We start from the raw sequence: 12,328 nt of genomic DNA, 5'->3' as shown, positions 1-12,328 counted from the left end.
ACTGCTGTAGCAACTGCTTTAGCCCAATAATAATCTGGTAGGTCTTTTTCATTTAGCATGGCCCAAGATACCTCTCCAATATGCCTGTTTTTCCTTTCTGCAAGTCCATTTTGCTATGGGGTATGACTGCATGAATATTGCTGCTTTATGCCATGCTCCTATAGGAACCTTGCAAACTCATTTGAGAGGTACTCTTCCCCTCCATCTGACCTTAGGCATTTTATTTGCAGGCCTATTTCTTTTTCAACCATAGCTTTAAAAGCTTTGAAATGCCCAAACACTTCACTTTTCTTTTTCATAAAATGCACCCAAACTTTTCTGCTATAGTCATCAATAAAAGAGATAAAATAATGACAGCCTCCAATAGATGCAGCTTTAGTAGTCCACACATCAGAGTGGATTAATTCCAATGGCTTCTTACTCTCTTGAACATGTCTAGGAAATGGTTTCCTTGCCTGTTTTCCAAATTAACAGGCTTCACATACCTTATGCATTTTTGCAACCTTGAATTTAGGCAATCCTGCAATAATATTTTGGGCCTGCATTGATTTAAGTCGCTGTACATTAACATGACCAATGCGTTTATGCCAGATATCAATATCTGCAACTACACTGGTCCCATGTGCAAACATTGCTACACTCAATTTAGGCATGTCTGCATCCAACGTAAACATCTTGCCCTTCTTCTTTCCTTTTGCTGTGAAGCGACCGTTATTTTTCATATCCTCAACAAAGCATCCATGAGGATTAAATCTGACCTGCAAGCCTTGCTCAACCATTTGACCAACAGAAACTAGGTTCTTGGTGATATTCGGGAATGAAATACATCAGATAGATATTTCTTTTTCCCATCCTGCATAGACAAATGAATTTTACAATCAGCACAATAGGATGTGTAGTATCATCACCAGTCTCCACAAATCTTGGTCTTTCCATTTTCCTTGCATCCTGTATCCATTCTGCATGAACTGTCATGTGGTTTGACACACCTAAGTCAACATACCACACATCATTACTTTCTTCTGCACTTGTCACAGAATTGGTCATGTGCTGCATCATAAACAAATGCTCATTTCTGTCGTCACCCTGTCTATTAGAGGATGCATAATTGCCTTGCTGCAATTTTCCATTCATAATGTCATTCTGCTTTTTGTAGCAATCTTTAGCCACACGCAAAGGGGTGTGTGTGTGTGATTTTAACCAAAAAAAGAAGTGTGTGTGTGTGTGTGTGTGAGGGGAAAAAAAGACACTTTCTAGAGAGAGAGAGAGAGAGACGGTTGTGTGAGTATGTGTATGTAAAGGTTTGAAAAATTCGCCAAGATTTGAAACTCTTATGAGAAAAAAATGTAAGTTTCGCCAAAATTTACAACTTTTTCTTTAAACTTTCAAAAGAAAATAGATAAAATTGTAATATGTTCTATAGATGTTGTCAAACTAAAAAAACTAGCTCGATAAACTTTTGCCAAGATTTTATATTAATATATAAGTATAGCTTCGATAAAAACATCCCTGATGTGTATGTGTGTGTGTGAGGGGGAGAAAGATACTGAGAAATAGAGAAAGAGAGAGAGAGAGAGATAAAGAGAGAGGGATAAAAGATGTGTGTGTGTGTGTGTGTGTTTGTGTGACAAAAAGGGGTACAATAGGTAGGATAATTAGTTAGAAAGGGGGTACATTAGGAACATAATTGGAAGTAAGACAAGGGGGTCCATTAGGTAGGAGAATTAGTTAGAAAAAGGGAAAGAATTGTAAGAAAATTAGTTAGAATCAGTTAGGGGTTGGCTAAAAGAGGATAAGAGCAGAGAGGGAATAAAAGTACCTAATTAATAAATAAATTTACACAATACCTAGAAAGGAAAAAAGAAACATTTTTTACAAAAAAAAGGGGGGGAATGTTAGGTGTGTTGTTAATTATAGGGGGGGTTAATAGTGTAGAGTGTGTAAGAGTATAGAAAATGTGTGTGTGTGTATGTGTGTGGCCCACCCCCTACCCAGAGGGTAAGATCACAGGGTGTAGAGTAAACCTACCATGTGGAACTTATGGCCCACCACCACCTAGAGAATAAAAGTGGATTTGTATGATACATGTCAAAATGAAAAAATGATGCCAATAGTAAATGTGTAAACCACTTTTGCAAAATAGATATAAAGGTTAGTAAAAAAAATAAGGCCTATCACAAAATGACTAGGGATTATCCATGCTAAAAAAATATCCAATGGATGTGAATTAAACTATATCGCACTAGCCCAACCCGGTGGGGAATCAAAGTGTACGTTTAGAATCAAAGTATTATCACTTTACCTAAGAATGTAGACAACCGCATAGATTCTTAGATAATGAAAAACAATTTTAAGTCACAAGTGGAGTAAGGACTGAATGAGTGCATGGGTTGGGAAGGGATTAGTGGAGGTATGGGAGGATTAGTGTTCTTGGTGTGTGGGGTGGTTAAAAAGAGAGTATAAATGGGAGATTTTATGGGCGTCCATAAAATAATAATTCATAGTTGGGGAAGTATACATGTGTGTGTGTGTGTGATCCTCATTGCCGACAGTCCTTATATGATGCCTTGCTTGAGGAGGATTTGGATGTTTCTTGCATTGAGCTTTTCTTTTACTGTTTCTAATAGATAGAGTTTGGCTCTTTTCTAGAGCCTTGCCCTATTGTAAAATGGTTATTTCGTAATATAATGTTCATAGTTTCACAAAAAAAAAGTGTGTGTGTGTGTCTGTGTTGAAAAAAGATGTCGAGTCCTTAGGCAGTCTAGGTTCCGAGGTCGAGATCCACTTACCTGCCACCATCCAAACAAACTAGGTGTTAATACATCATACTTATGTTTGGGTAGATAGGTAATGCATGTTTTCCCCGTCTTGTTATTGCTTTACCTAGGAATATAGACAACCATATGGATTCTTAGATAATTAAAAAACAATTTAGCCACAAGTGAAGTTTAAGTTACAAGTGGAGAAAGGAGCGAATGAGTGCATGGGTTAAGAAGGGATTAGAAGAGTTATGGGACGATTAGTGGGCTTGGTATGTGGGGTGGTCAAAACAAAAGTGTAAATCACGGAGGTACATAAAATAATAATTGATAGTTAGGAAAGTATTCATGTGTGTGTGTGTGTGTGTGTGTAAAGAAACAAGTGTCTGAGTGTGTGAGATACATTTACTAATCAAATTTATTATTACTTTTTTTTTTTTTTTTGGGTGGCCCACCCCCAACCCAGAGGGTAAGACCACATGCGGGACTCTGAGGGAGTAAGCCGACCATGTGGAATTGACTCCCCACCTACTCATAATAAGTGAATAAAAGTGGATATATATGGTAAGTGTCAAAATGAAATGCCAATAGTACATGCTTAAACCACTTCTTCAAAATAGATATAAAAGTTAGTAAAAATAAGATGGGTCACAACATGACTAGGAATTATCCAATGGATGTGAATTAATTGTATGGCACTAGCCCAACCAAAGTCTAGTTGGGAAATCAAAGTGTGTGTTTAGATTAAAAAGTGCCATCAATAATTGAGCCATACAATTAATTCCATCAATTGAATAAAAAGTTCAAAAAGAGGAACATATAAGGAAAAAATGCTTGAGACCTCTAAGTTGAAAAATGCAACTAGAGTTTGTAAAAATTTCAATCAAAATTTAGAAGTTTTAATAATATTGAGTTTGACAAACATATTATTGAAAAAGATGTTGAATCCTCAGGTAGTCCAGGTTCCGAGGTCGAGGTCCACTTACCTGCCACCATCCAAATAAACTAGGTGTTAGAACATCATATTTACATTTGGGTCCATAGGTAATGCCTATTTTCCCCAGTTTGTTATCCCTTTACCTAGGAATGTAGATAACCATATTGATTCTTAGATAATTAAAAAGACAATTTAGCCACAAGTGAAGTTTAAGTCACAATTAGAGTAAGGAGCGAATGAGTACATGGGTTAAGAAGGGATTAGAGGAGGTATGGGACGATTAGTGGGCTTGGTATGTGGGGTGGTTAAAAAGAAAGTGTAAAGGGAAGATTTCACAGAGGTACATAAAAGAATAATTCATAGCTAGGAAAGTATTGATATGTGTGTGTGTGTGTGTGTGTGTGTGTGTGTGTGTAAAGAAACCAGTGTCTTTGTGTGTGAGATACATTTACTAATCAAATTTATTTTGTATGTGTGTTGCCCACACACAACCCAAAGGGTAAGACCACATGGTGGGGAGTAATCCCATTATGTGGAACTTACTCCCTAGCTACTCATAATAAGTGAATAAAAGCGGATCGCATGAAACAACCCCTTTACACTCTATTTTTAACAACCCTGTGAAACAACCCCTTTCCACTCTCTTTTTAAAAGTGGAGGTATGGGGGGAGTAAGATGTGCTTGGTGTGTGGGCTTGTTAAAAAGAGAGTGTAAAGGGGAGATTTCACGGGGGGTACATAAGAGAATAATTCATACTTGGGGAACTATACATGTGTGTGTGTGTGTGTGTGTGAAGAAATAAGTGTTTGTGTGTGTGAGACACATTTACTAATCAAAATCATTGCATGCGTGCGTGTGTACCTGCGTGCATGTGTGTGTGTGTGTGAGAGAGAGAGAGAGAGAGAGTTGGCATACACAAGATTTCTCAAAATTTCTCTTTGAGCATTGTACCTTATGGGGTCTTTCCTTTTAAAGCTCGGACTTTTGTTTTTGTCATGTGTACATATGCACAACTTCATAAGGAAATTTTTAAAGGACTAAATGAGAAGATTTAGAACTTTTATTTGAGTCGATGGTATTTCAGTGCATAAACACATCCTCATTGGATAATTAGTAGATGTGTCAATCAGAGAATTACAATATGCTTGGTGAGTCCAATTAATTTCTTCCACTTACATTTTTTGGTTGAGGAAGTGGACCTTCACCATGGATTGTCTCATGATAATCAAACTTTACCTAACATAAGAAAGGATCCAAAATGACTACCTAGGCCCACTCTTGCTTGATATTCTAATATCGTTTGTCCCTTAGAAAATAAATACGTACTCCCACTCTTTCTAAGTCCTCATACCTGCCGTCATCCCCCAAAAATTTAGTGCCTAGGCCAACTCCTAGATCATTGTCATACCCTTCATCCCTCAAAAAATGTCAACCTAAGATCATTCTTGCTAGTCATTCTCAAGTCTTTCAACCCCTAAAATAGGAGTCCCAAAATTCATTTCCTATGAAGTTTCATGCTCGTTTCATGTAGACTTAAACTAAAGATTTTCCTACACACACCAAAGTGCCCACCAATGATGTATGTGCAAAAGGGGGGATCACTAATTTGTATTACCACATGCATTCCCAAAATATCTTCCCAGATGGTGAGTAATTTTAGTTGGAATTTGGTGACTTTTCATGCTTGTCATGAAACCATGACTATTGTGAGATGCTTTTTACTTGCACAAAAATGTCCTCATCCGTGTGCAAACTTTTTTCTCATACGGATTATTTCAAGGCACAAACACTCCCTTATGTAGAAGCAAATGAAGTGATGCATACCTTGGTTGTAACTCACCTTGGTGGGAGTAATGTTACTCTATTACAAGGACCTTTGTGGGAGGATGGTGATTCTACTATGAGGATATTTCTATTTGTAGGATTAAATTTACTTTTCATGTCATGAGATAGGGTCAACAGTACTCCCACCAACCCACTATCATAACTTTCTAGTGAAGCTTAAGGATATTTGTTCCAAAATTTTGCAAATGGTGTCTCTACTATTGTTTACGCATGAGTGCCCTTTGTGAAGTCGTTGCTTCCACCATGGTACAATGATAGAGAAGGAGCATTGTTGGTAGTCTGAGGGTAAGAAATGGTTCAAGAAAGGGAGTGAACACTATTTCTCTCAACACTCTAAGAAGAGTGAAATTGAATAGATTAAAAACTTACTCCTTTTAAAGTATTGTACTAGGATGACATATGTTTAGGTGAACCCTTGGTCTTCCTAGAAAATAACGTCCCACTTTTGCATGGGCTCTCTAATGTTGGCCTGTAGTGCTCATGTTTACCCTTGCTCTCATGTAAACATTGCCCCAAAGGTCATGGTGCTATAGTTGTTGGTAAGGTGCACAATATAGTAGTGGTGAATGACAACAATGAAGTCCTTATAGTGGTGAATGAAAACAATGAAGTCCTTATACAACTTTGGTGAATGGGAAAACTGATGGAAATACCAATTCATTCAAAAAGGGAGGGTGGAACTCATTGTGAAGGTCATAAGAAGTAGCGAAAGACAATTTTACTCAAAGTCAAATTTATTTTATATTAGAAGGGTAGGAAATTTTGATACATCAATTTAAGGGATGGGAAAGTGTGTGGGTCTAGAAGGTTGATTGTTATAACCATTGTTACCATCTTTTTCTCCTCTTTTGATCATGTGTGGGTACTGGTGGGTCTTCTTTTTAGGAACCTTTTGCTCTCTTATGATATAACATGATCACTAGATTCAATAGATTTTAGTGTGCAATGAAACCATGTTTTACCATATTTTGTCCTTTGTGTATGACATCACATTTGTGTAAGGATTGGTTAGGGATTAAAACCACTTGTTTTAAACATGGTACTTCTTACTAGCTAGTGCTATATATATAAAGCCTATACCATGTAGTTAAATGAGATACCAAAAGTAATGTTGGCTATAATAGTAGGGAATTTTATCGATTTAAATTGTTTACATTGTTTTAAATCAATTTTTAAAATCCTATTATGTTAAAAATAATTCTATTAAATTACCAACCCTCTAGGATTCACTCTTTGAATTTGTTGCATTTCACATGGTGTACAAGGTAGAATTCCTAAAGAAATACTCCTTGAAGAGAGAAAATATGTGGACATGCTAAGGATGAACTCAAAGGTAGTATTTTGACACCAAGAGTACTAGAGCTAAAGGCATCACCGAAACAAAGCAAAAAGACATAGAGGATACATATTTTGTTGCTAGAAAAGGTTAAGAGGGTGACCAAATGGAGCCTTTTGTAGAAGGGAGTTGTGAAAGGTGGGGGATAGCTTACTAAAAGTGCATTGTTATAACTGCAAAACAAGTTTAAATGAACCCCTCCAGATAGTCCACTTGATAATGGCTGCATGTGTGTTCGCACGTGCACACACATGCTTGCATGTCTATGTGTGTGTGTGTGTCTGTGTGCATGTGCATGTGTGTGTGGGTGTGTTCATGTACACATGTGTGTGTGCATGTGCACACACACCCATGTGCATGTGTGCATGCGTTTGTGTGTGTGCAAGTGCACATGCATGTGTGTGTGTGTGTGTGTGAGAGAGAGAGAGAGAGAGAGAGAGAGAGAGAGAGAGAGAGAGAGAGAGCGCTCTAGGGGTTCACCTCCATAAATTTGAGTGTACCACATGCATTCAAAAGGAGGGGTATTTTAATCCCACTTTTGGAAACATTTTAACAAGATTACAATAATAAGAGGGATTTTTAAATTCAACTTCAGAAAAAAATCCATTTGTTCATAAGGGGTGCTTTTATTGAGGAAAAAAATTTAGTTGAGGGGTTTTTTTAATACCCCTTGAGAGCACGTGATACCTAAGATTTCTTAGTAGTGCACCCCTCAAGAGAGAGAGAGAGAGAGAGAGAGAGAGAGAGAGAGAGAGAGACAGAGAAGGGGGAGAGGGTGTATCTGAGTAAGCGAGTGAAATTAAATCCTTGGCACAACCCTTGCTAGCTCATTCTTACACAATTTGTCCCACAAAAAAATGTGCCAAAATAAATGCTATAAAGATCCATGAAGACTTAAACTCAATATTTTCCTATACATCGAGCTCAGGAGCCCACCATTAAGTTATGTGGCTATTCTTTGTATGCCCATATTTCTCCACACATGGCCAAAATATCTCCTCATGGCACATCGTGTGATCTCTTTGTCAATTAGAATGATGTATTGGGTAAGGATTTAGTTCATGCCAACTCATGAGGGAAATGTTATTGTTGGCCAAGGGATGCATTGGTTCATTTGTAGATACATGCAAGATGGCTGAATTTTTTTAAGTTGCCCTTAGGAGTCCTAGCAAAGCTTCTTGTCAAAAGGGTGCTCTACAAGAGGGCCCTATATGAAAACATGTGTTTGAGAGATTATAATAAAACCATTACTTTGGTATTATTTTCCCTTGTAAATCCTCAATTTTTTGCTTTTTTGGCCTCGTACATAGATTAATTCCCACAATTTCAAAGGTGGACCTCCTAGTAGAGTCACCAAGCTCCACCAAGGTACTTGCCATGAAGGAGCATTTGTGCCTTGATATTCTTATAGTGGAAGAAATTTTGCATGAGGAGAAGGAAATTCTTGTGCAAACACAAAAGGTCTCCTAATAGAGTTAAGTTTTCATGACAAGAATGACGAGTCACCATCTTTCAACCGATTTAGGTACTCACCACCTTAGTTGCCTCAAGAGTTAAGATAAAGAGACTTGGTCACTAACCCATGATAATACTTTTGGGGATAGGTAATGGACCTACGTTAGAGGTCCCACTTTCAAATAAGGAGTTAGTATTTGACATTTGGCTAAATCTTACCCCTTATTTGAAGTGGGCTAAATCTTACCCCTTATTTGAAGTGGGACATGGAGGATTCCCTACTATAGAAAATATATGTGCATAAGGGTTTTTTAACTCAAAAAGTGAAAATTTTTATACATAAGGGATACTTTAATCATCTCAAAATTTACAGAAGGGGTATAGTATATAGGTTATAAAAATCCGTACACATGGGTTTTTTCTAGTACCTCTTGATGTCATGTGCTATATCAGGTTTTTACATAATGCCCCCCCCCCCCCCCCCCCCCGGTTTTCAAGTAAGGGGTTAAGATTTGATCATGTGGCCAAACTTAACCATATTGGAATTTTCCAAACTATTTAAAAGTTCTCAAATTCCCTACTATAGTATTAATTTTCCATTTTAGTCGTTAACTTATTTTTTAAATGGGTTAGCTTAACTAAAAGAAAAGGAAAAGGGAGCATCAACTGAGATTAGATAAAAACTCAATCACTTTTCATAATTCCTTAATAGGTCCAAAAACCATATATAAGGACGGGTTTTTCAATTAATGCTTTGACGGCAAGGGTTTTTCAATGAATGCTTTGAAGGCACTTCATTTGATGATGTAGTGACTCACAAGAAGTGAAGTTAATTGCATAAGAGAACCTCTTCCAATGGGCAAAGGACTTTTTGGGGCATATTGTGAGGATGTTTTCCCAACATATGTAAAATGGAATGGGTCAAGAATGGTTGCATCTACTAGCATTCTAAGCATGGCCTAAGACCATTATAAGCATAGCCCATGATTTTTCTAAACCGCATCCGCCCCCCATCCGCCACCACAGTGTTCACAGAAAACCTATAAAATATATATAATGAACCTCCAACAATTTCATTTTCTCAATGTCATAAAATTTGTGAAAATTTAGGTAACTTAGTTTCACTTTAGCTAAAAAATGTGTGAATTCTCAAGAAAAACCTTCAAAAATTTTAAAACCCAGGTTTTGTGGTTTGTTGGGGAAAATGTTTTTTGTTAACACAAGTCCGCCACCCTATACTTGTTATGTTCCATTGGAGAACTGATGTGCAAAGGACTTATTATGGCTTAGAGCTGGTCCCCTTATTATGCAAAGGACTTATTATGGCTTAGAGCTGGTCCCCTTGGTGCAATGGCAAAGCAGGGGACCCGAGCTAATAATCATCGGGCACCGAAAATGGGACGTCTGGTTGGCAGTAGCATGATTTGTGGCCCTGTGACGTCATGTATGATTGGAGTTACCTCACCAGCCCCATGACCATGAATGAATCTCTCATTTTAGCTTGAAGCATGCAGAGTGGGGCTTTTTGGTAGCCACTAGGTGCACTGGTTGCACGAAGCTCGCATTCGGGTGGCGGGTGGTTGTCGAGGGGGGGGGCGAGCTCGAGAATTCGAGGTGAGATGATTGAAAGCGAGGCGAGGCAAGGCGCGGCGCAAATTCGAGGGTTCGAGGTGAGATCATGGGAATGAGATCATCGGGATGAAATCATCGAAAGCATGGGGGGAGATTACGGGGAGAGGGACGAAAGGGTCAAGAATGGTTACGTAACCATGGATTCTAATAAGTCTCCAATGTTACGTCTCTCGAAGTTGTTATAGCTTCGAAGACATTCACCTTCTTCCTCTATAAACCTGCTTCAGCTTTGTTGCTCTCTTCCATTCTCGCGCACATCACAGCTTCTCCCATGGATTTCCTCCCCCCCTTCTCCCTGGAAACTTCCCTCTTCTCCCTCGTTGCCATCCTCCTCCTTTCCCTCCTCGCTTCCAAACTCTTTTCCCTTAAGCTTAAGCTCCCCCCCGGCCCCCTCTCCCTCCCCATCTTTGGCAATTGGCTCCAGATCGGTGACGACCTCAACCACCGCAACCTCGCTGAGCTCTCGCAGAAATATGGTGACGTCTTCCTCCTCCGCATGGGCCAGCGCAACCTCGTTGTTGTCTCCTCTCCTGAGATGGCCAAGGAAGTCCTCCACACTCAGGGTGTCGAGTTCGCGTCTCGCACCCGAAACGTGGTCTTTGATCTCTTCACCGGCAACGGGCAAGACATGGTCTTCACTGTCTACGGTGATCATTGGAGGCGGATGAGGAGAATCATGACTGTCCCCTTCTTCACCAATAAGGTGGTGCAACAATACAGGCGAGGCTGGGAAGCAGAGGTCGACAGTGTCATCGAGGACGTGAAAGCTAACCAGGATGCGGCTTCGACTGGAATCGTCCTTCGCCACAGGCTGCAATTGCTCATGTACAACAACATGTACCGGATCCTCTTTAACAGGAGATTCGAGAGCGTGGACGACCCGCTCTTCCTGAAACTGAGGGCTCTCAACAGCGCGCGGAGTTATCTGGCACAAAGCTTCGAATACAATTATGGTGACTTCATTCCTGTACTGAGGCCGTTTCTGAAGAATTACCTCAAACGCTGTCAAGAAGTCAAGGACAAACGACTGCAACTCTTCAAGGACGCTTTTGTGGAGGAGCACAAGTGAGAATTTCAGCTTGTTGCTGCACCACGTGCCAATTTCTACAGCAATTAAGGAGCTTACGGGGTTTGGGTATTTCACAGGAAACTTGTCAGCCAGAAGGGTAACAAGACTAGCCACCAAGCGGTCGCTATCGACTATATCCTGGATGCAGAGACGAAGGGGGAGATCAACGAAGATAACGTCCTATACATCATCGAAAACATTAACGTGGCTGGTACTTGTTTCCTTCTAAGCTAATCGATTTCTGTCTGAAGAATTATTCGTTCTGTATGGATATGCCATGTGCTATCCTGTTTTTTTGGTGTGCTGCAGCCATAGAGACCACGCTCTGGTCGATCGAGTGGGGCATCGCCGAGCTAGTAAACAATCCTGAGATTCAACAGAAGCTGAGGCAAGAGCTGGACACGGTCCTTGGTCGTGGAGTGCTGGTGACAGAACCAGAGATCACCAAGTTGCCTTATCTACAGGCTGTGGTCAAGGAAACGATGCGTTTCCACATGGCCATTCCGTTGCTGGTTCCTCACATGAACATTAAGCAGGCGAAGCTTGGTGGGTATGATATTCCTGCAGAGAGCAAGATTTTGGTGAACGCCTGGTGGCTTGCTAATAATCCCAAGCTGTGGAAGGATCCGGAGGTCTTTAAGCCAGAGAGGTTTTTGGAAGAGAATCAGAATTGTGAGGCCAATGGCAACGATTTCAAGTTTGTGCCGTTTGGAGTGGGGAGGAGGAGCTGCCCAGGTATAATTCTGGCAATGCCCATTCTCTCTATCGTGCTGGGCAGGCTGGTGCAGACATTTGAGTTGTTACCACCTCCTGGACAAGACAAGGTGGACGTTGCAGAGAAGGGTGGGCAATTCAGTCTCCATATCAAGAACCATTCCCGAATTGTGATGAAGCCTCTTTTGAGTGAATAGGCAACTGCCTATATTTTTTCTTTTTTTGGCGCTAGGAAACAGACGACCTTATTAGAGAAGAGGAAAAAATAACCATAAAAGAAAGATGCATGTCGATTTAGAGGCAACTGCCAACTTTGAGTCATTTCTTCTATGCTAAATGTATAGCGCGTTCCACCAATGGAAAAGGGCATGCCCCATTTGATGGTTACAATTATATCTACATGTTAAACTCATGAAAATATCTTTTAACTAGCTTCCCTTTAGCAATTTTGAAAAGAAGTAAATTATTGGTATTGCCCTCATGGAGTAGGAAAAAAGAAGTAATGCATTGGGTTTCAACATGAGGATTTGTTATTTCGAATGAGTTCAATGCTTAAATTTTGTAGTTATTGTAAATCTATG

General features: G+C 39.7%; 1 protein-coding gene across 1 annotated transcript; it reads left to right on the top strand.

The window, feature by feature from the left end:
* The first annotated feature begins 10,136 nt into the window (after positions 1 to 10,136).
* LOC147905569 (trans-cinnamate 4-monooxygenase C4H2-like) lies at positions 10,137 to 11,986 on the top strand. The gene is made up of 3 exons (XM_087373403.1): positions 10,137 to 11,029; positions 11,111 to 11,244; positions 11,343 to 11,986. The coding sequence occupies exons 1-3, from the start codon at positions 10,236 to 10,238 to the stop codon at positions 11,942 to 11,944; spliced, it is 1,530 nt and encodes a 509-aa protein (XP_087229529.1). The 5' UTR covers positions 10,137 to 10,235; the 3' UTR covers positions 11,945 to 11,986.
* The last annotated feature ends 342 nt before the right edge of the window (positions 11,987 to 12,328 follow it).

This window comes from Dipteris shenzhenensis, chromosome 1, assembly GCF_047967505.1.
Source record: "Dipteris shenzhenensis isolate YYH24624 ecotype China chromosome 1, Dip_SZ_1.0, whole genome shotgun sequence".
Classification (NCBI taxonomy): domain Eukaryota; kingdom Viridiplantae; phylum Streptophyta; class Polypodiopsida; order Gleicheniales; family Dipteridaceae; genus Dipteris; species Dipteris shenzhenensis.
This window is presented reverse-complemented; position numbering and strand designations above follow the sequence as displayed.

Coding starts and splice junctions, on each gene's coding strand:
- LOC147905569 (XM_087373403.1), top strand. CDS start 10,236: ATGGATTTCCTCCCCCCCTTCTCCCTGGAAACTTCCCTCTTCTCCCTC. Junction 11,030..11,110: donor GCTTTTGTGGAGGAGCACAA/GTGAGAATTTCA, acceptor GGTATTTCACAG/GAAACTTGTCAGCCAGAAGG. Junction 11,245..11,342: donor CGAAAACATTAACGTGGCTG/GTACTTGTTTCC, acceptor GGTGTGCTGCAG/CCATAGAGACCACGCTCTGG.